Below are 23,123 nucleotides of genomic sequence, written 5' to 3'. Positions count from 1 at the left end.
CAATAGGCCGCAGCGTTCATTGGGTGACCAACCTCTCGCGATCAACCATTAACTGCCACCTGCCAGGGTGGCAGGGTGGGCGCACTGCCTATCCCGTGTGCGCAACGCACTCAACGTCAAAGGCACCAAGCCGCGTCTACTTGCCAGATACAAAACAGATTTCGTTCTCTAACCAATTTCAGCAGTAAAACCGGAGCAATTATTTTCCCACCGAGAATGAGACACCTCCTGCTCCTTCCCTTTCCTCACACCCACTTATTTCCAAATCTCGGCATCCAGTAATTTTGAGCCACTATCATGGCTTCTCCTTCTCGGCATGCAACTTATCGGTAGCTATTCTATCAGGCTTACGCGGTCGGCGAAGTAGAACAAATTTGGCATAACTGAATTTTTTTTCTAGGCGGCAACAATGCGATATATGAGTAATGGTCGCGCGTAGAACCAGTGGATATAAGTCTGCCCAAAATGACAGCAAAGAGTGGTTTTCAAAGGATGCTGTGGGGAATAACTGTAGCAGAATGTACATTTATCAAATCTGAGCGCGACCTGACTGTGCAATCGGCCAAGGAGATCGAGAGGTCAAATATAATGTTTCTATTTAATATTATCTTTTGCGGGACCGGATGTCATGTGCGTACTTCGCATGCTGACATATCTGTGATATACTTTGTCACAAAAATTGGAGGAGCACTTCCCCTAAACACCCCTCCCCCCAATAGAGATTATTAGGCCTGGGTCTCCACAACACGATCAGGGAACTCGTGGAGGCCCATCGACAGGCCCAAAACATAAGCCTTACACAAACCTCCACAGGCTGGTATATCCTGCCCCCCCCCCCTCAGATTCAGAATACCGGCCAACGACCCAACCCTCCTCCCCATTCCTCGACCCGTTCACCGAGAGCTGTTCATCAGGCCGCCGCCGAGAAATATGCACCCCGTCCACCATGAGGAGTGCCGCAGAGCCCGTGCGAAGGCGCCCCACCAAGTGTACGGCACCGAGCCGGACGCCGTATGGGTGGAGGCTGCCTGCATAGGTGACGAAGCAACCGCAGCCGTGGTGGACTCCTCTTCATCCGCCCTCCTCACACTACCTTTTTTCCCAGACACCGCCCCAGAGGCTGCAGAGGAAGCCGCCATCGCAATTGCCATCACCCACACGGAAGCCCGGTACATTTTAACAGGCTCTAAAACTGCAATTCTAAATTTTGCTCGAGGCCGAGTCCACGTTCCTGCTTTTGGCATACTGGGCTCGCCCGATGCACACCCACCCCGCCGTGCTGAGCTTATATGGGTGCCTGCGCACTCAGGGAATAACCGTAAGCTAACGGCGGCAGAGGCGAGGGAATGGCCACAACTACAGACGAACACCTTTCCTAACCTACACAAGTACCACGTCATCTTCCCCGACAGATATGACAGAATCTGCCCCTGGTGTGGCGGAATTCCAACAACATATCATGTAACGTGGGGCTGCTCCGGTCCCAAGCCCCCCGAACTAGACAAACATCACTCCGAGGAACAGTGGGAGTCTGCCCTGCTCAGCTCTGACTTGGCGACGCAGCGAAAACTGATATCCCAAGCAAGAGCAACGACGGTGGACATTGGGGTCCTGAAATAAGGACTCCACCCAAAATCTGTTTTTTCTCCTCTCTATGCTACCTTCTTGAAATAAATGTTTTCTACTACTACTACTACTACCGGAAACAAGGCCTCCAACCTTTTAGCCCGAGCTGTTTTAAGCCGGGCTCAGGTGGCCTCGGATCGGGGACTCGTGAGGGAGAGGATGCACACGTCCAGCGATCTGACGCAGGCCTACTGAGCCTCGCAAGCTCTCCCCCCCACCCCTCTCTAAATAACAAGCACGCAACACTGGCGCAAACTACAGACACACACTCTCCCCTCACCCCTGACCCTATAGACCACTATTATCCATCCTTGCCCACTCCTGCCTGCATACTGTGCCCAGAACCCTTCGCCTCTTCCCTCCAAAACCTCTCCCTCTGCTCCACGGACCCTCCCCCACGTGGCCTAGAGGACCTCAAGACCTGGGAGGACTGGGAGACCCTGCTGCGCTCGGAGGACCCTGTCGTGCAGACTATCGCCACCGGCCGGGCTGCCAGTGTTATGAACCTTAGGGACAAACACTTGAGTGCAGTGGGGTCCTGCGGTGACCCAGGGGCGTTCTTCGAACTCCTCTTTACCAATAAATTTTTTATCTCTCTTTCTCACGCCCAGACTGCTACCCTAGCTGGAAATGGCGCATTCTCTCACTTACCTCAGTGGACACCCAAACCGCGCCATAAGGAAAAAATAAAAGCAAGAAATGATGGAATGCTGCTTTCCCTTACGGCGCGGTTCAGGCGCCCGCCGATATGTGGGACAGATTTTGCGCCATTTCCTTTCCCTAAAAACCAATTCACTTTACTAAATTTATGCTGTGAAGTGTAACAGTAGCAGATGTAATTTAAACATAACCGAAGTGGAGTGCCGCCCACAGTTGTGTACTTCTAGAGCGCGGAGTTTCGTTGCCATCTGTACCGCCCAGCACGACAATTCTGCTATGTGTGCATGCAGCCGGGCCATCGCTCCGATGTGTGCCCCACGCCAGACCTGGCGGCCTGCAGGAAATGCGGGGCCTAAAATCCTCCTGACGGACATCAGTGCCTGCCGTAGTGTGCTCTGTGCGGAGGAACACACGAAACCGGCAGCAAGGAGTGCCCCAATCGGTTCAAACCACTCAAGCAAAAGCCACCATCCGTCCGATCCTCCACCCCACCCATCAAGGAACTACACTGGTCCAGGAAAGACAACCAGGCCCGAACTCGGACGCCGCGCTGGTTCAGCACGGACGACAAGTCATCCAGCCAAAGCGGCAGCAGTAGGAGCAGATCGAGATCCGTCTCCACCAACCGGTCAACCCCTCCTCCCCCTGCACCCAAGCAAAAAAAGGAAACTAGTCGGCCACACCAGGGGCAAGCCAAGGACACGGACAAAAAGGTGAGCTGGGCAGAGCTCGTTAAGAACTCTCCCGCTGTTCCTTCAAACACACCCACTCCACCCAAATGCTCAGACTGCGCAAAAATGGCACAGACTATCGACAAGCTACGATCCCAGGTAGCGGAGCTATCCCGCAAGTGCACTCCTCTCACCACCCCCCCCCCACGTTCAACCTACCCCACCTCCTGCGCCCCGGGACGTTGAGACTTCCCCCAAACCACTGCTACCACCAGTGGCGACACCCACTCCCACACCTCGCCAACCGACAACCACCCCCCTCCCCAACACATATGAAGAAATAGAGGGACGTCTCTTGAATAACATTATGAACAACATAAACCCCCTTCTCACAACATTCACCTCCCAGCTCTCAGCCCAAATCGCACAAATAGGCGCGCGCCTGGGCGCACATGACGCCCAATTTTTTACCCTACAAGCACTGATAAACACCAAAGCCCCAAGCAGAAAACGTGTTACCAGCTCTGACAACCCTCGAGCAAAAACTTACCGGTCCGCGACCGCGGCGGTCGCTATGAGTAGCGACAACGAATCTGTCAGGAGCTTTACCAGCCACCAGGATGGCTCCACTCTCTAAATCAGGCACTCCTGACCGCCTAGAGATCTGGCAATGGAATTGCCGAAGTTTCAGGAGAAGACAAAGCCTCTTGAAACAATACATCAATGCCACCCCCATTCGACCCGATCTAATCTGCCTGCAAGAGGTAGGGGCCGACCCGGCGCCGTCTCTCCCAGGATATTACACAGTCCCCAACGCGAGCTCGCCAAAAGTTGCCACCCTTGTTTCTAAGGACATCACGGTGGTCGAACACTCCTTGAGAGAACAGGAGATCAACTACAACATGATCGAGGTCATTCCCAACAAGAGGGGTCGCAAGAGCACCTTCGTTCTGAACGTGTATCACCCCCAACGAGCAACCAAGGCCGATTTCTCTGACATACTTCAAGAGGCAGATCAGCTAGCTGTTTCGCATCAGCTTATCGCACTCGGTGACTTTAACGCCCCCCACAGGGAATGGGGCTACAAAACGAACTCGCTTCGTGGCCTGAGCGTGGTACGAGCTCGGGATGCCCTGGGCCTCGAAATACTTACTGATCCTTTATACCCAACCCGCGAATTAAACAGCGTCACGCGCGATTCATGCCCTGACCTTACAATCGTCAAGAACATCCATAACGCTATGTGGACAAATCTCGGAGAGAGCTTAGGTAGCGACCACTACATCGTAAGCACGTCTATCACCTCCGCAAACATTCGTCGCACCCTGGGAACAGCCAAAATCACGGACTGGACTAAATACCGTGCACAGCCCGTTCCGGAAGACCCCATTCAATCAATCAACCAGTGGAGTGAACAGATTCGGAAAGCACACAAGGAGGCCACCACCAAAGTACAGTGCACACCCGATAATCCGGCGGTCGATCGTCACCTTCTGAAGTTGTGGCAGACCCGACGGACTCTGGTTCGCAGATGGAAACGCCAACGCCTCAATCGTCCCTTGAGACTCCGCATATCACAGATCACGGCAGAAGCACAAGAGTATGCACAACACCTCTCTCAACAGAATTGGCAGGAATTTTGCGAGTCACTACGCGGCACGCTGGGGACTTTCCGCACCTGGGCGATCCTCCGCAGCCTCGTCGATCCGCAAACATCGCAGTCTGCCACTAACCGTACACTCAAGAAAATCGCCCATCTGTACCCCGGAGACGACGCGGCCCTCCTCACCGCCCTCAAAACCAAATACATCGGCGCCCCCCATCCTCCCAGCACAATCTCGTACACGAGAGGCCCAAATGAGAGGCTGGACGCCCCCATCACCACTCCCGTGGTTTACGCCGCGGCTCGATCTGCCACACGCAACACGGCAGCTGGCGTGGACAAGATCACAAATGGGATGATTCGAATCCTGGGCAAGTCGCAGATCGAGGTCCTCACTACCTACATAAATAACACCCTATGGGAGGCGGGAAAACTCCCTGCAGAGTGGAAACACTCCGAAATCGTGACTATCCCAAAACCAGGCAAACCACCAAGCCTGGAAGCATTACGACCCATCTCCCTCACCTCTTGCCTGGGCAAACTATACAAGCGCGTTATCCAGACCCGCCTCCAAAACTACATAGAGGACAACAACCTCTTTCCACCCACTATGATCGGCTTCACGAAAGGTCTTTCTACGCAAGACAATTTCCTCCTTCTCAAGGAAGAAGTACTCAGTAACATCCCGAGAGGCGGCGAGCACCTAATTATGGCACTTGATCTGAAAGGCGCTTTTGACAACGTTTCTCACGACGCCATCTTGAAATAGCTCAACGCCCTCGATTGCGGACCCAAGACCTTAAACTACATCAAAAACTTTCTCAGCAACCGAACGGCCACGGTTGGCATGGGAGATGTCCGCTCCGGCACAGAGCAGACGCCCAACAAAGGCACTCCCCAAGGCTCTATCATCTCTCCTCTCCTCTTCAATATAGCTATGATCGGCATGGCAAAAGCACTCGAAACTATTGAAGGCATCGGCTATACTATCTACGCTGATGATATTACCATCTGGTCCACCTGGGGTTCCCTTGCCGACAAAGAAAACACCCTACAAGAGGCAGTCAATTGCGTAGAAAGACAAGCAGCAAATTGCGGCCTCTGCTGCGCACCCGACAAATACGAAATTATCCGCATTCAGGGCTATGCCTACAAATCTCCCGACGACATCGAGGTTTACCTCGAAGGCACGAGAATAAAGGAAGTCCCTCTTATCCGCATCCTGGGCCTTTGGCTTCAGAGCGACAGGAAAGCCAACCACACGCTACAGCGTCTCCGGACAACTGCCCTCCAGATCTCCCGCATGATTCGGCGCATCACCCGCAACCGAAAAGGCATGAGAGAGGAGGATACAATTCGACTGATACAGGCTCTAGTTATGAGCCGCCTGTCATACGGTCTCCCATTCCTACCACTTCTGGGGAATGAGAGTGACAAAGCAGATGTCATCATCCGTACCGCCTACAAACATGCGTTAGGCCTCCCGATGTACACGGCCAACTGCCACCTTGAGGACCTGGGTCTGACCAACACAATAGAAGAAATTCGAGAAGCCGTCCTAGCATCGCAAAAGGAACGCCTCCTCACCACCAAAGCTGGACGCGCAATCTTGGAAAGAGTGGGTTCCCCGGCTGATATAGGCGCCGTCCAGGACAACCGAGACCTACCCTCAACTCTGCGAACTCGCGTGTATGTAGCTCCACTCCCGAAGAACATGCACTCGGACTCACAAAAGGGACGACGAAAGGCGCGAGTGGACTATCTGCGCCGCACACATCGACAGGAACAATATGCTGTATACGTCGACGCAGCCATGTACCCCGATTCAACAAACGGGGTGGCGGTCGTCTTGGACACCAATTTCAAGGAAATCGCCAGCGCCTCCCTACGAAACTGCTCTCCCACAGTAGCAGAAACTGCTGCAATTGCCCTCGCAATCCAGCACGGCGATGCTACGGGAAATGAGTTAAAAATTATTACCGACTCCCAGTCCGCGTGTCGCCTCTTCCTCTCTGGCAGACTTCCACACTCCGTCGGTCCCATTCTGACTACCCCACAAGTTCAAAATTCCACATGCAAGCACCAAATCACTTGGACTCCTGGGCACGAGGGGCTCGAGGGAAACGAGGCCGTGGACAGTCTAGCTCGAGGATATACTAACCGAGCGACTAACCTCCCCGACCTCACCCCTCTCCCCTCTACGTACGGCGAGCGCCTCCTCCTTCTCCGAACACAAAGACAAGTCTATCCCCCACCACACCGTAAGCTAACGGCGGCAAAGGCGAGGGAATGGCGACAACTACAGACGAACACCTTTCCTAACCTACACAAGTACCACATAATCTTCCCCGACAGATATGACAGCATCTGCCCCTGGTGTGGCGGAATTCCAACAACATATCATGTAACATGGGGCTGCTCCGGTCCCAAGCCCCCCGAACTAGCCAAACATCACTCCGAGGAACAGTGGGAGTCTGCCCTGCTCAGCTCTGACTTGGCGACGCAGCGAAAGCTGATATCCCAAGCAAGAGCAACTGCGGTGGACATTGGGGTCCTGAAATAAGGATTCCACCCAAAATCTGTATTTTCACCTCTCTATCCTACCTTTTTGAAATAAATGTTTTCTACTACTACTACTGATGGTATGTTCATTCACGGAGGTCGAATTCAGTATTATTTAATGTTATGATAGCGACTTTTTTCATATTTTTTCTAATATTTCGAAGCTTATTGAGATACCTTGTCGCAAAACGCTGTGATGGTACGTCTGCCTAGGCAGTTATTCAGTGCGCGCGCACCATAGATGTTCTGTATTATTACGAATGAGCATATCAGCGCACTTTATCCTAACCTTATCATCATCATCATCATCATCCTTAATACGCCCACGGCAGGGCAAAGGCCTCTCCCATGTCTCTCCAATTAACCCTTTGCCTGCAAACTTCCTAATCTCATCCTTCCACCTAACCTTCTGCCGCCCCCTGCTACGCTTACTGTCTCTTGGAATCCACTCCGTTACCCTTAAGGACCAGCGGTTATCTTGCCTTCGCATTACATGCCCTGCCCAAGCCCATTTCTTTCTCTTGATTTCGACTAGGATATCATTCGACTAGGATTGATTTCGACTAGGCTAGGATAACCTAGCCGGGCACAAATTACAAGCTGGCAGCCAACCTCGATCACATCATGTGGGGCTGTGCTCGTAACCAGACAAAAATCCCTGAAATATTAATTCATGGGAGCAGTGAGCGGCTACCTAAGGGGCTGAGTAAGGCGGAGGAGCGAGTTCTGCGGCACCTGCAGACAGGAACTCTTCTCTTTCCTGCCATAGTTAAATACTTTGATCCGAACACAGATGGGCGTTCCCCGCACTGTGGAGAGATCGGCGATACCTTTGACGTGGGTTGGGCATGTGCTCAGAATCATGGGGCATACCTCGTGCTCCCAGCGTGATACCTGGGAGGTCCGTCCTCTCCCATATCCTCTTCAACATAGCATTCTTTCAACTACCCTGGCAGCTAGCTCAAATCCCGAACATCCATTTTAGCCTCTACGGCAACGACATCACTGTCTGGGCAAACCGCGGTAGTGACGCCGAAATAGAAGAACACCTACAATTGGCCCTAACCACCATCGGCACATATGTACGGGAGTGTGGCCTGACCTGCTCCACTTCAAAATCTGAGCCCTTTCTCTACCGGCCAAAACAACACGATTCAGTCAATCCACCCATCTCCCTCACCCTAGAAATCCACCCCATCCCACTAGTAGACAACATCCGCGTGCTAGGGCTTGTTTTCTTGACTCCCATGGCGCGCGCGGAGAAGCCATAAAGACATTAAACACACGGTCAATAGACCACCCGACTGATTCTCCGCATAGCGCAACAGACGGGCTGGCCTCCGCGAGCGACACACGACTCTTCTCACCCAGGCTTACGGTATAAGCCGCACCACATATACCGTTCCATACCTACCACTCAAACAGAAGGAGAGAGACCGGGTAAATGTGCTCCTGCGAAATTGCACGAAAACGGCTCTACGTCTTCCACCAGCACATCCAACGACCTACTCTTCAAACTCGCTGTGCACAACACCTTTGAGGAACTCACAGAATCTACCATTACGGCACAAATATCCCGTCTATCCAACTCAGTGGCTGGCCACATATTATTATCCTAATTAAACCCCACCCCAACTACACCTCCTACAGAGGGGGTCCCCCTTTCTCATATCCTCCGCTTTAACCTCAACGTACCCCCCGTACCCACGAACATGCACCCTGAGCGGGACAGGGACCGCAGTGTAGCAAGGGCTCGGGCCCTTCACAAACAGTGTGGCGATGACCATGAGGCGGTCTACGTGGACGCAGCGGTATACACTTCAGACTCCCGTATGGCTCTGGCGGTAGCCGACAATCAAGCAAAGCTTCTGACCTCCAGTTTGTGAGGACTGCCCCGCAGCTTCCCCTTGTAGTTTGCTTTCCCGCAGCGCCCGTTCCTACGGCTTCGCTTCAGGAGGGGCACGCCACGTGACTTTCCCTGGTATAGTTACCTTAACTAACAAGGAATTGCGCCACAGACGGCGTGATTGCTGCGCGTGCGGGAGAGCACACACTCTTGTGCTGGGGAACATTTTCCGGAGTAGACGTGTCGCCCGCGGCGCTCCGCTCTCCGCCCGCGGGGTGAGGCCTCGTGGGGAGGACGATTCTACCGCATCTCGTCCCGTCCGCTACGGAGTCTCCCCTGACCCTAGCGCGGGCGAACATTCGCTCGTAACCTTGCTGGTGAGTCGGGCGATCTCGATTCGTTACCGTGTTTTGTTGCTAGCTGGCGTTATTGTTGTTATAGCAATAAATGCCTCTTTGTGTCAGCCGATGTGTCGTTCCTTTGCTCCCTCAGAGCAAGGCCCGCCGTGGAGGACGGCGTGCGCTCGGTAGCGTATACGCGACCGCGGGGTGGGGTCCAGTAGTTTGAACTGTGTCAGCTGCGGTTAAGTGGGGAGAACGTATTTATCTCCCCTATAAAAAATTGCTGATGGCCTAGCTCTGTTAGGCCAGGATATGCGTAGCGAAAGCGTGGAGACTTCTGCATCGGAAGAGTGCATTCACTACATGCGCCTTTACCCATTATTCATGCTTGAGCCGTCGTGGCGGAGTGGCAGCATCTCCGCCTCAAACGCCAAAGGCCCTGGTTCAATTCCGAGCCTCGGCACAGGTTTTCATTATTCAGTGAGTTTGCGGAGGGTTTCTGTGGCTCCCATAGATGCCGCCACCGAATACGTTGGTTAGCGGTTAAGCGCAGGCTCTGTTAAGGCGCGTTTGCACGGCGGCGTCACGTCGGCCAAAGCGAGACCCTCTATACTCCAACTGCGCTTGACCGCCGACGCGTTCGGCGCACTCTGACCGCACTGGCGGAGACTTGGAGCACGTCTCTATTTCGCGCAGAGTGCGTCAGCCGCCGTCGGCCCGGCCAGACCGGTTCGGCTCCGCCGCGAGGCGCGCGCTGTGACGTCATGTGCCTCCTCGGAGCACCACCACGGCGAAATCGCGAGTTCGCGGCCAGTAAAGCTTTCGCTTTAGAAACCCCACGAGCTCAATCATCACCAATGCTACCACAGAGGCAGAAGAGGCAGCCATCGCGCTTGCTTTCATTTCTGCATCTGCCACGAAAATTATCTCTGAGTCCAAATCTGCCATTCTCAACTATGCCAATGGCTACACATCTTGCACTGCTGCTCGTTTACTACGCTTCTGGCAGCCCCGGCGCCCTATAACCCTCATCTGGACTCCAGAACATGCCGGCCTCCCTGGCAACGAGGAGGCTCATTCCTTAGCCCGAGGTCTCACATTCCGGGAGGGACTCGAGCCCCTTCTACGGGCCGAGGAGCGCCTGCTCTCCTTCCGTACAACGAAGGGAGTACGCACCCCCAGCCCCATCCCTCACCATAGCGCGGGCCGCACACTGGCGACGACTAAAAACTCGCACTGCTCCATACCACATACTTCTACATGCCCAATACCCAGACCAATTCTCCTCGTCATGCAAACTTTTCGGAAAACCGGGACACTTTCTACACACTCTGCTCACATGCCCCACCTTCCCTCATCACCGACCGTGGCGGAGTGTTAAGGGGAGACTCTTCTGACCGAAACCTCTCCTCAAGACCACCGCCGGCTCATTCAGAGCGCTGTGAGGACTTCTCTTCAAGGGCTATTCTTCGCTTTGTAGGGGTGCCTCTTCACAGTGAGGCAGCATCCAAGTGCCACGTAGGGGGCTTCGCCCTCACCATTTACATCGTTGGCAATAAAAGTTTCCACCACCAGAATCCTTACCTACCCCTATCCGAGAGGCACGGAGACTGTCCTCATGAGCTGCTCCACACTCGAGTCCCAAAGGGCTCTGGTAAAGCGGGCGCGAGGCGGGGCCTCGTCGTGCGGTGTCCCGGACTAAGGATATCGACAGTGCAGTGCATGGGGTTTTCTTATGCCAAACTTAAATGCTTAAAACCATTAAAAAATTTTTCAACACCCGCCGCGGTGGCTCAGCGGTTAGGGCGCTCGGCTACTGATCCGAAGTTCCCGGGCTCGAACCCGACCGTGGCGTTTCGATGGAGGCGAAACGCAAAGGCGCCCGTGTTCTGTGCGATGTCGGTGCACGTTAAAGATCCCCAGGTGGTCGAAATTATTCCGGAGCCCTCCACTACGGCACCTCTTCCTTTCTTCTTCCACTCCCTCCTTTATCTCTTACCTTACGGCGCGGTTCAGGTGTCTGCCGAGACGTGAGGCAGATACTGCGCCATTTCCTTCATCCCCACCATAAAAAACAATTTCCAATTGGTTTTGAGGAAAGCAAATGGCGCAGTAACTGTCTCACGTGTTGTGGAGTTCGCTGACTTTTCCGCGAACTCGTTGGTCTTGTGTTCGCAAGGAAGGCCGCTCCAGTGGGGTCGGAGGGCTCCAACAAAGGGACCCGTCCCATTCCTGCCTCTCCCCTTCGTGCGGCGGACGTCCTTGTTTACTCCGCGCCGTCACGGGCATAGCCCGTCTTAAGAAGCCTAACCATGCACTGCTGTCGACATGTGTGAGTTGTCAAGGGGTTGCTGAGGTTTCAGGGGCGCACGAGATACGGCTGAGTATTAGCCGAGTGACCGGAAACCCACTATTGCCGTAATGTCTACGTGATGCGCCGTTTACCGCGGCGGAACTGAACCATGCGCTGCAGCGCTGCCGCCGCCGCTCGGCGCCTGGACTGGACGGGGTGACATACCAGATGCTGCGAAACCTGGATGCGCAGCAACGACAGATCCTCCTGCAGCAGATCAACCTGGTGTGGGAACGCGGGGAGCTACCGGAGGATTGGCGAACCACGGTCGTTTGTCCCATCCGAAAGGCAGGGCGCCCACCTACGGAGCTGAGCGGATACCGGCCAGTGGCATTAACATCGGCGGCAGGTAAGCTCATGGAGCATATGGGGTTGCAGCGTTTGAACGAGCGAGCCGCGGATACTGATTTGTTTGACGAGCGGCAGACGATTTTCAGTGGGATGCGGTGCACGGCTGATTCTATATCGGACGTTGTTACTGCGCTGGAGCATGCCAGGGCGGCAGGCCAGGTTGCGCTGCTGCTGCTACTGGACGTCTCGGGCGCTTTTGACAACGTTCACCGCGCACCAATTCTCGCGGCGCTTGAGGGGGCTGGTGTGAGCGGGCGCCTTTTGCGATACGTTCATGGCTTCCTGAGTGGGCGCACCATGCGCGTACGAGTAGGGGGTAAGCTCTCCAAGCCTCGCCCGGTGGACATGGGCGTGCCGCAGGGCTCTGTCCTATCACCATTTCTGTTTAATGTGGCCATGTCAGTGGTGCCGGCCTCCCTCCCCACGAGCGGCCGACACCATGTGTACATGTCCATATATGCAGACGACATAGCTATGTGGTGCCGGGGACCACCGGGCGAGGCGTTCCGCGTGCGGGGGTGCCTTCAGAGAGCCCTGACCGCCATCGATACCAGCTTGCGTGGCCTTGGACTGTCGCAGAGCGTGGGCAAATCGGTGGCCATGGCCTGCGTTTCACGCTCGCGCGCGCACCTTGCGCCACTTTCACTGGACGGGAGTCCGATTCCTTGGCGTAAATCGGTGCGGTACCTTGGCCTGGACATCGACTGGCGCCTTTCCTTCCACCCCGCGGCGACCAAGGCCTGTCTGCAGATGAAGAGGATCACCGCCGCCGTGCACAAGCTCACCGATCGAGTTCAGGACATCTCCCAGGATGCCGCGCTGCGGCTATACAATTCCGCAGCTTTGGGGGCTGTGCTCTATGCGCTGCCGCTCGTCACGGTGCGCAAGCTGCATGTTCTGGAAGAAACTCGAGCTTAAGGACCGCAAGTCCCTGCGCGTGTGCCTAGGCACTTGCGGCGCACTCGCAGTGCGCCGCAACGTTGGCCGAGGCAGGAGCGTGGCCACGTGAGCTCCAAGCAGCGCGTAGGGCACTGAATCACATCGACCGGCTTCACCGCGCACCGGACGGCGGCTCGCTGCTGCAGCGTATGCGCTCGCACCCGCGCTCACGAATGGGCACGGCGCTGCTCGAGTATGAGCAATTGACACAAGGCCCACCCCTCTACGGCTCCTGCGCGCCCTGTTCTGCTGCCTCGGAGGTACAGCGAGAGATCGTCGGCATTGCGGGAAAGCGGAGCACACCCCTCTGTGCTGTGCAGCAGCTGGCCAGAGCCGTCATACACGAGGAGCTCAAGGACCATCTCCTCGTGTACACCGACGGCTCAGTGGCCCGCGACAGCTGCTCCCTTGCTGCGGCGGCTACCATCCCCGCCCTGCGACTGCACAGCCAGCAACACGCAACCTTCCTGGGCTCCTCCACCACGGCGGAGTTGATGGAGATCCGGCTCGGGCTGGACCTGCTGCTCACCCTCGGCCCTCCGCCGCCCAGGAGTGCTCTGCTGTGCGACTCCCGCGCCGCCCTCAGCCGCCTGCAATCTAACGGCCGCGGTAACCCACTATAGGGCGGGAAATTCGCTCGCACATCGAGCGCCTCGCGCAGAGAGGATGTGCCGTGCGTGCGCAGTGGGTGCCCGGTCACTGCGGCATCGCCGGCAACGAAGAAGCTGACGACCTCGCGACCTCTGCACACCAGCTACATGCCAGCGATCTGCCTCTTGCGCTGGCGGACGTGCGTGCGGCCATACACGCACGACCATCTCCGAAAGCAGCACCCCGACCCACGCATCGCGGGAGGTGAGCGCATCGACAGTGTCACCGGCTGTCGCGCACTTACACGGTCACAACGTGCAATGATCCTCCGCGCGCGCATTGGCTGCGTGTGGCCCGGGGAACGAAGGGTGCGTAATAATAATAATAATAATTGGTTTTTTGGGGGGAAAGGAAATGGCGCAGTATCTGTCTCGTATATCGTTGGACACCTGAACCGCGCCGTAAGGGAAGGGATGAGGAGGGAGTGAAAGAAGAAAGAGAAATAGGTGCCGTAGTGGAGGGCTCCGGCATAATTTCGACCACCTGGGGATCTTTAACGTGCACTGACATCGCACAGCACACGGGCGCCTTAGCGTTTTGCCTCCATAAAAACGGAGCCGCCGCGTCACGGAATCGCGACGAGTGATGTGTGTGACGGATGCGGTGCAGTGGAAACACTAGAACACCTGCTCCTTCACTGTGCCGCGTTCGCCGATGCTCGTCGCGATATGCTCGCGGCCTATAGGGCGCAGGGCGTACTACCAGACTCCATCAAGACGCTATTGTGGCCGCAGGGCAGTGTGCGCACTCGTGAGCGAACTTTGGTGAGCCTCTGTGCATTCCTCGAACACACGGGCTTGATGTCCCGTCTCTTCTCAGTCAGGTAGTTACACGCAGCGACCGAACGCTCCGCGAGTTCTACCTTGAACGATTAATAACTGGACGCCCTACTCCAGTTGTAGCCACCACAGTGTTGTGCGCGTGTGTGATCTAATTCCTCTAAAATGAACTAATCACGCGCACAACCTGGACACATTTCTTATTGTGTAAATAGTTTGTACGTATTACTTCTCCCCCTATCCTCTCTTCCTGTCCCCTCACCTCTTTCATTTCATTTCTCCATTCTGCCTGCTATCCTTTAATTAGCTGCCCCAGCTCAGGTGCTTCAGTATCGATGGCAGATGTCGGGGCTAGCAAAAATCTTTTCCTTCCTTTTTACTATTATTTTTAATAAAACCACTACCACAACCAACACTCAAACTCTCTGCGCTTAAAAATACACCCCTCAACTTCACAAAATTTTCTTCGCCTAGAGCGTAAATATTAGAAAATTGGTTTTTTGGGGAAAGGAAAGGGCGCGTTACCTGTCTCACATATCTTGGTGGACACCCGAACCGCGCCGTAAGGGAAGGGATGAAGGGGGGGTGAAAGAAGAAAGAGGTGCCGTAGTGGAGGGCTCCGGAATAATATCTACTTCCCGGGGATCTTTAAAGTGCGCTGACATCTCACAGCACACGGGCGCCTTAGCGTTTCGCCTCCATTGAGACGCTGTCGGGTTCGAACCCGGGTACTCCGGATCAGTAGCCGAGCGCCGTAACCACTGAGCCACGGTGGCGGGTACAAGTCGATCACACCCTCCCCCTGATATAGGGCGCGTGTCCAACAAGCACGGAGGTCTCAGTGAGTTGGAACTTCTCCGCCTTGTCCAGGCCTTTGTCCTTAGCAGAATTACGTACTCACTAACGAGTGCCTTCACGCCTCCCGTGCGGAAATCGACGCCGTGGACGTTCTTCTCCGTCGTGTCCATCTAGTAAATGCATGAGATGACTTCTGTATGGCGCTGGTATTTGCTGTTGTATGGGCAGGATCGGGCTACTTTTTGAATTGATGTTTCATTTCTGTGTTAAATGCTAGGACTTTTCATGTAAATAAGTGAGTGCAGGACGGCCGAACCAGCACGCAATCCCATTAAAAAAAAGAGACATTGGAACCAATTGGAAATTCCAACTGGTTCCAATTGGTTCCTACTGGGCTTTCCAATTGGAACCCAATTGGATTTGGTTTTTAGCCCCCCGACCAACTGGACCCAACTGGATCAACCAATTTGACCCATTAGGCTAGGCAGTTACGGCACTCATGCAGGTAATATTCACGAAATATAAATCACAATTAAGTTCGCAAAATATGCAGCGCGAAAAATATTTCTGCAGTTTAACATATCATTAATGTGCAAAAGAAAACATTTGTGAAGACCGCATGGAGACACTGGTGCGAATCAACATTTTTACTGCGGAATTGAAATTGGCATACTTTTATGGAATTCAAGGCCAACACACACATCACACATGAGAAACACTACAAATTAAGACTCTAGTAGCATATATATGAGCCCCATTTGTACATACATCTGGAGAACACATTTCTGCTCCAACTTATATACCCCATTCATGGGGCTCTCATGCTGGGGCCCGTGGCGCTTGCCCACTAAGCGCCATTATTTAATTGAATTTTGACTATGGGGTTGGTGGGATGATGTAGACAATTTAGTAGGTTAAGCTGCTGATAGCTCTTACTATGAGAGCCAGATTAGTTCTGCCCTGTATACCAAATATGCAAGCATTCATATGGATACAGCGGGTGCAGCTGGGCAGACCAATTTAATGCAATTGGTAAGACAAATTGGGTTCACCAACTGGACTTCCAGTTGGTCCAATTGGTTAGTTCATTTGGACTGTACAGTTGGAACACCATTCCAATTGGAGCCAGCTGGAAACTGAACTGGTCCAGTTGGAACCAATTGGAAACTGAACAGATCTAATTGGAGCCAGTTGGAAATCAAATTGGTTCGAACGTTTTTTTTTACTTGGTTGACACGAGTGGACAGCTGTATTACACCACCTGTAACGTAAGTATGTGCCTGAAATTTTCGCACATATGTGCGCTTAGACGACTCAAGGCTGCATGAAAAAGGAGGAATAATTTTATTGAGCCAGATCTGAGAAACAGAGCATTAACCTTTTGAGGCTTACCCTGGGACGCACAACTTTTTGGATATTGCTAGTTGTAGGGATGTTTTTTGGATGTGTTAGGGAAAAATGAGCACTTCTTGGGGAGATTCCAAATGTCCCGATGATTTATTTTTGATAGATTTTGTGTTTTCTAGGTAAATACGCTCTGTACTCCCTCTAATGCATCCACCAAACGTCTTTTTCAAACCGGCATCCTCAATACCCTCGTCGAGATTGTAGAGGCTCATCTCGCCTCACAATATGCCCGTCTTGCCCGTACCATAACAGGTCGGCATGTAGTTCAATCCCTACCCACCGACTTTACCTTCATTATTCAGTCCAAGCACACTATCCCCTATCATATTCATCAACACCTACACATTTCCCCCTTTACTCAAGAACGTGACCCTGTTGACCATTCACAACGCCGTCACAAACGGCCGGAAGCCCTTCAAAAACGCGTTTCCAATGCAAAGGACGTGCTCTATGTGGATGCGGCTGACGCCAGTCCGGCCTCTCCTACGCCTTTCAGACGACTGAGTCTAGCGGCCGCCCTAAAACGGCTGCCACCGTACACACCTCCTCTTCGAAGGAGGCGGCCCTCGCTCTTTCTGTGACCAATCCTGATATTACCACTTTGTCCGTTATTCTAAATCATCCATCCACAATTTCGGCGCGGGTCGTATATCCTGTCCAGCCCTGTCCCTCATCCTGAAACACCCTCCAACACACTCCTTCACCCTTCTTTGGACCCCTGCACACGTATGACTAGCTGGTAACGAGGTATCACGCCTGCGCCCGAGGTTTCACGGTTCGGGCGCCGGCCATGAAGTCTGCCTTCGGCCACGTGGCCCCGCCTACTGCGCAGGATCGCCTCGTCTCCTTTCACGACATATGCCACCATTACCATCTCGGTCGCCTTGTATACCCCCCTGCCCACAGCGAAACCTCTCGGTGTCGCGAGATTCTATAGTCCCCACTCCTGCCTTCCGCTACCTCGTCCACCCAGCTGTCTACATCCCTCCTCAGCTTGTAATTTCTGCACGGCTAGAGCCATCTCGACCACATCATGTGTGGGGCTGTGTTCGTCACCCCCACAAATTCCCTGAGTATTAATTCAAAGGAGCAGTGGGAGGCTGCCCTGTGTAGCTCAGCGCCCGATCTCCAGGACAAGATCCTAGACTGGGCTCGGGGGTAGCGGAGGTCTAGGACCTCTCTCCCTACCCCGCTGCCCCCTTCCCTTTTTGGGATAAAGTTGTTAATCAGTCAACCAATCAATCAAGCAATCAATCGAATTTCATGATACCTGTAATGTGAGATGATAGCGGCTTTTTGCATATTTTCCTTGTTATCTCAGTGGTGTTCCCTCTGCCCGGGCCGGCTCAATTATCTGGGTGTTTTGCATGCTGACATACTTTGTAGCAGAACACTATGCTTGTCTGTAGTCAGATACAACTTAAGTCTGCAGTGAAGCTCCATCCACATTTAGGACCAACGCACAGAATTCCTCCACGGAAAAAAGTAGTCCGTTGCTAAAACTTTTCTTGTCGCCTAAACAAGAAGCTAATCACGAGAAAAAAGTTATAAGCTCTAGAATATTAATACCTGGTTTGCTTAATAGAGTCAAACATTTAAAAGCTGATTACGTTTACTTTTGTGTCTGGATGGCGGAGTAATACAATGCGCCGCGAACCGTGGCAGTGCTAACAACTGATGTTTTTTTTTTTTAAGTTGTATCCTACTACAGGCAGTATTCATAGGCGTAGGAGTCTGTCTTGGCAGCTCTTCAGGGTGCCTGCACCATAAGATGGTCAGTATTGTTATGAATGCGCATATTTTAGCTCCCTTTATCCTACAAAGCCACCGTGGTGGCTCAGTGGTTATGGCGCTCGGCTGCTAACCCGAAAGACGCGGGTTCGATCCCGGCCATGGCGGTCGAATCTCAATGGACGCATAATTATCGAGGCCCGTGTACTGTGCGATGTTAGTGCACGTTAAAGAACCCCAGGTGGTCGAAATTTCCGGAGCCCTTCACTACGGCGTCCCTCATTGGCCGAGTCCCTTTGAGACGTTACACGTCCCCATCAACCAAACCAGGCCTTTATCGTAGACGACCAATTTGCGGCATTGAATTTGCTTCACCCTGGGTTTGCGATATCGGGAGGCTTCTGGAGGTGTCCGGGTGGAGGCCTTTGGAAAGTGAAGGTTGGTAAGAGGGTGGTAGGTGGATGCCTGTAGGTGGGAGATGCCCGGTCACGGAACGTTGTGGCTTCACGCAGATGGACTGACAAACAAGGGAGCAAGCGGCGACGCTGACATGGTATAGAGCGTGTGGACTGTGCTTTCTTTCTCTCCACCCCTCCCACTTCAGTGATTGGGTGTCATGTTTCCTCCTTTCCACATTCTACTCAGCGGCAACAAACACCAGACGGACAGACTTTGCTAAGACAGGGGCAGTAATGCTAACGAATAAAAAATAAACAGAATATAATGAACCAGCAAAAACGCTTGAATGCAACTTTTAATTCAACAAATGTATGAGAAAAAACTAGCCACACACTAAACACGAATGCGCCTATATGGAAGTAAAAAGGGAGTAAGCTGTGTTCTAGTGCACCCCCTTTTGCTAAAAGGTAGTGCGCTAGAGTATAGCTTACTCGCTTTTTACTCCTTTCTGTTCAGAGTGCACCATACAAAAACGGCACAGAGTTCAGCAGTGTCCGGATGCTGGGGAGCTTCAGTTTCTGGAGGCAGTGTCTGGTCATCTCGAAGGTGCGTTTGCAACCTCCACCTTGTTGCCCAGGTAGTCCAAGCCATTGATCAGCTGCTTCGTGTGCAGGCCCTTGACGAGCAGCCTGCCCGTCTCCTTGTTGCGAATGTCGACAGTGAGGAAAGCCGTGGTGTTGCCCAGCTTGGTGGTGGCAGCCTCCACCAGGACTGCGTCGCCCAACGCCGCCTTGCCCACGTAACTGCATGGACCACGATGATGCACTTGTAAACAAACAGTCATTTATAAGGCGACCATAAATTGGTGATCGAGGCCTATCTGAGAGTCAAAGAAATCTTTCGTTGCCGAACAAATAGCGTGTTAGAATAATCGAGCCAATTTGGACAGGCAGCGAAGTGGAAATTGCGGGAAGCACGCTCTAACCCTCCGCTGAAGCTGACGAGATACGGAACCATTTTACGTTCGTTCGTAGGGACTCCGGCACTTTTTTTTTTTTTGAGTGAGGAAGCAAGACTTCGAGTTCGTGTTGTTATTTTTTCAAACTATAATAAAATATTAACATTTATATTTTTAAATATTTTTATTATTGCATAGTTTTTTGAGGCCTGTGGAGTTCCGCTTTTTAATCCTTTTGACACGCCGCGTTTGCAGAGTGGCTACGACGCTCGGCTGCTCAGCCTGAGGATGCGGGATCGAATGCCGATTGCGGCAGCCACATTTCGACGGAGGCGAAATGCAAAAACACAGGTGCACTGCACAATGGTCAAGTTAAAGAACTCTAAGTAGTCGAAATTAACCCGGCAACCTCCACTACGAAATATCTCAAAGTCCACATGCAACTTTGGGATGTTAACTAAATCCCACATACCACGCCGCCATCGCCATGCGGTATATGCAGTCAAGTTAATCCCGCTGAGCGTGAGGGCAATAGTCTTAGAGGTCCAGCCTTTGGCAGCACCAGCTGAGGCTCCTGTCGTCTCGAAAGAGAAATAAAGAATATGCTTATTTAAAATTTCTCTCTCATAGATGTGGTCGCCTCCGTCACCCCCCCCCCCCCCCCCCTACCCCTAGCCTTGAATTGAAGGGACGCGAACCCCTCAGGGTGGTTCTACCTTTACCTCATGCTCATGTCCACGCTGACGTTACGCACATCTCGGAGCGTCAGGAGAGCGTACGTGCTAATGACGTCGACGAGGCTCGCCGAAAAGCTCCCCTGCATGGTTCCGAGATTGTTGAGGACGTTCTCGTCGACCGTGAGCTCAGCCGTGCACTTGCCATCGCCTGCCGAGACGATACGCACCTGGATGTCGAAAAGAACAACAACTGAAGGTTCCGCAGGTGGAGCAAACGCCTCCGCTGTAGTACTTTCGCTTCGCGAAAAAAAAAAAAAAACAGCTACAAGCTTTCCCAGAAGACGCCTGCCGCACGGCGCCCTACGGTTTAGAGTTTTGGAGCAAGCAACGGGGAAGCGATTCACTGCACAGGCGCAAAACACTCACCGCCTCGAAGTGTTTTGTGAAAGTTCCACTGCTTACAACTCGCTGCAAGAGCTGACGAATACGGTCCAGTGTGTACGCGGCCATGTTGTTTACTGTCGTTGCTATCGGCATCGGCGGTGTCGGCATAGGTATCGGATTTATTTCGCTTAATTCACCACATAAAAACTTTGTTTCTAAGCCGTAGGCAGGTTTGTTACAAATTTTTTGAAATAAAAAAAATTCGGTGCCAATGAGTGCAGAATGTAATATAAACGTTTCGAACAGTTCAGTTAATGGACACAAGTGCCGCGACAGTGCATACGTTTAGAGTTTCGATCAAATTCAGTTTATAAATTGAAATGATCGAAATGCAGTGTCCATAGAAATGGTTGCAGCTAATTAGGTTAAATCGTTGTTTGCTTGCAGGTGCTTTAGTACGTATTGGAGTCATAAGGTCGGTTTCGGTTTTTAGCAAGGACCACAACCTCAGCTAGTAGTACGAAGAATCGCAGGAAATGCTTCAGAATATTGTTCTTTTTTATCAGTAAAGTCACTGGGAACACGTGTGAAAACCACAACACACGTGCGCTGCTGCCAGATTGACTTGCACGTGTCAGGTAGAACGCAAGGTCTGGCGTCATTTACTGCAAATACACATCCGAAATATTCGTTGCGCGGTATGGATATGCTAACGGAAGGAAGTAGGTCCTCTAAAATCAGTTGCCCCTGCTTTAGTCCCTACGATATCTAAAAAAAGAAGGCCTAATGGTAACGTAGCGACGCGTAGTGGCAGGTCCAGCGGCTCGTCGAGCATCATGTCAGCCGGCAGTGCCGGCAGTTCGACTTGACGACAAGCGCTGCACGTGTTTCGCGGTAAACAATGTGCCGGTGAGCGCCTCTCTGGACATTTGTCGTCTCCGGTAACCCGACCCCGTGATAGGCAGTCGCTGTGGGTTCTTGTAACCGGCGTGCTTTTCCACCCGGTTCGAAGTACGACATTTGACGACGACGTAAGAGCGCTTGGCGCTGTTCACCTTTTTTTCATAGCACCAACGTTGTGCGCGCACTCGTGCCTTTCTTGTGGTCGGAATCATGCGCATTTGCCCAGAAAGCGCTTTATTTTTTGTGTTTTAAATGTGCCTGAACATACCATGCTCCTTTCAATTCCGCAAGTCAGATGCTACCATCCGCCTCTCCTTGTGACTGCTTTTTCTGGGCCGCATCCGCTCTTTGAATTTGCTCGCCGGCGTATAATATTACGTAAGTTTTATTACGTGCACGGTCACAGTTTCTACATGTTGGTAATTTTCGCCGCATTTGTTCTAGATTGCTTTGGTCACTGAAACTGATTTATCTGTAAATTTGACTACCATGCTTGCCGCATGACGGGACGTCAGCCGCGCTAATTTTTTGCCTTCGTCAGCTTGGACAGAATTCAGCTTAAGTTTCCTCACGCCCCTCGTGAGAGGCCCTGGACTGTACAACACGGGAGCGAAATAACCGTGCATGTTTTTTTTTTACGACTGCTCTTTATTTTTTAAGGTCCTTAACTGTACCGACCGCGTATTGCTTTCAGTTTATGCACACAGTATGCCTTCGCTTATTATGGGTGCTGTCGTGTGAATTGCAGTAGATGCGTGCGTCTTTCAGGTTCGAACCCTCGCACCAACATCTAACGGTCCCCAAGCGCTGGAAGCGGAGAAATATTACAGCAGCTCGAGCCTGCTAGAGGGATGCGCGCGTTTTAGGTGCTCTGCGCCTATCTGTTGTCTCTTCATCCACCATGCCTTGCGTCTCGTGCAAAACAGTGCCTGGAACTGCATTGGGTAACGTTACGTACGCATTTCACTTTCAGATTGTGCTAGTTTCACTGTAGCGGCTGCGTCATCCACCGGACTGCCATGGAGAAGGCTGGTGCTAGGCGAAAATCCGCGCGCCTGATCCTAGAGGATGGGACTACGTACACTGGTGTGGCATTCGGAAGCCCGACGTGCGTCTCTGGAGAAGTGGGTAAGGTTGAAAACGACATTTTCTTTCTGTAATAGAATCTGTTTCTAACTAGTTTAGTGGGACTATAAGCACTCATGAGCAACCCCAGTTTGAGCGATTTCTGTTCCCACACAGGGGTCTGTTTTGTGTTTTAGGTTGCCATGTTTCGTGGGGAAAATTGATTTGGCATAGTGGAGACCACCTAATGACGACGTTGTGTTGAATGATTCTCTGGTGCTGGCAGTGATCTGACATTTAGATTTCTTCTTTCTTAAATACAACATGCTACATCACGAACTCGCACTAGTGTTCATCTTACTCTCTACCGATCCTTGTCGAAACTTTGACACGTGCTAGAGTGCACATCTAGACCTTGA

The 23,123-nt window shown here is 52.6% G+C and overlaps 2 protein-coding genes across 3 annotated transcripts in view; one reads left to right on the top strand and one right to left on the bottom strand.

Moving 5' to 3' along the window:
- Window positions 1-19,054: 19,054 nt before the first annotated feature.
- LOC144107877 (acyl-coenzyme A thioesterase 13-like) lies at window positions 19,055-20,907 on the bottom strand. The gene is made up of 3 exons (XM_077641096.1): window positions 20,779-20,907; window positions 20,398-20,579; window positions 19,055-19,520 (listed from the first exon to the last, which is right to left on the bottom strand). Exons 1-3 carry the CDS (start codon window positions 20,902-20,904, stop codon window positions 19,313-19,315), a joined length of 516 nt encoding a protein of 171 aa, XP_077497222.1. The 5' UTR covers window positions 20,905-20,907; the 3' UTR covers window positions 19,055-19,312.
- Window positions 20,908-21,587: 680 nt separating this feature from the next.
- Window positions 21,588-23,123, top strand: part of r (carbamoyl-phosphate synthetase 2, aspartate transcarbamylase, and dihydroorotase rudimentary) — a 101,128-nt gene continuing 99,592 nt past the window's right edge. The window contains exons 1-2 of one of the 2 annotated variants that reach the window (XM_077641091.1): window positions 21,588-21,645; window positions 22,613-22,767. In XM_077641091.1, the coding sequence (XP_077497217.1) occupies window positions 22,659-22,767 (109 nt within the window). In that variant the 5' untranslated portion in view covers window positions 21,588-21,645; window positions 22,613-22,658. Of the gene's footprint in view, window positions 21,768-22,612; window positions 22,768-23,123 lie in introns of both variants that reach the window. The other variant, XM_077641090.1, reaches the window with a different exon arrangement.

Source organism: Amblyomma americanum, chromosome 10 (genome assembly GCF_052857255.1).
Source record: "Amblyomma americanum isolate KBUSLIRL-KWMA chromosome 10, ASM5285725v1, whole genome shotgun sequence".
Classification (NCBI taxonomy): domain Eukaryota; kingdom Metazoa; phylum Arthropoda; class Arachnida; order Ixodida; family Ixodidae; genus Amblyomma; species Amblyomma americanum.
Note: the sequence above shows the minus strand (reverse complement) of the source record. Positions and strands in the feature narration are given on the sequence as shown.

Bases quoted from the DNA above. Each gene is read 5' to 3' on its own strand.
- LOC144107877 (XM_077641096.1), bottom strand. From the start codon at position 20,904: ATGCCGACACCGCCGATGCCGATAGCAACGACAGTAAACAACATGGCC. The intron at 20,580-20,778 runs GTGAGTGTTTTG...TTCGACATCCAG, and splicing joins TCACAAAACACTTCGAGGCG to GTGCGTATCGTCTCGGCAGG. The intron at 19,521-20,397 runs GTAAAGGTAGAA...TGGTCCATGCAG, and splicing joins AGCGTGGACATGAGCATGAG to TTACGTGGGCAAGGCGGCGT.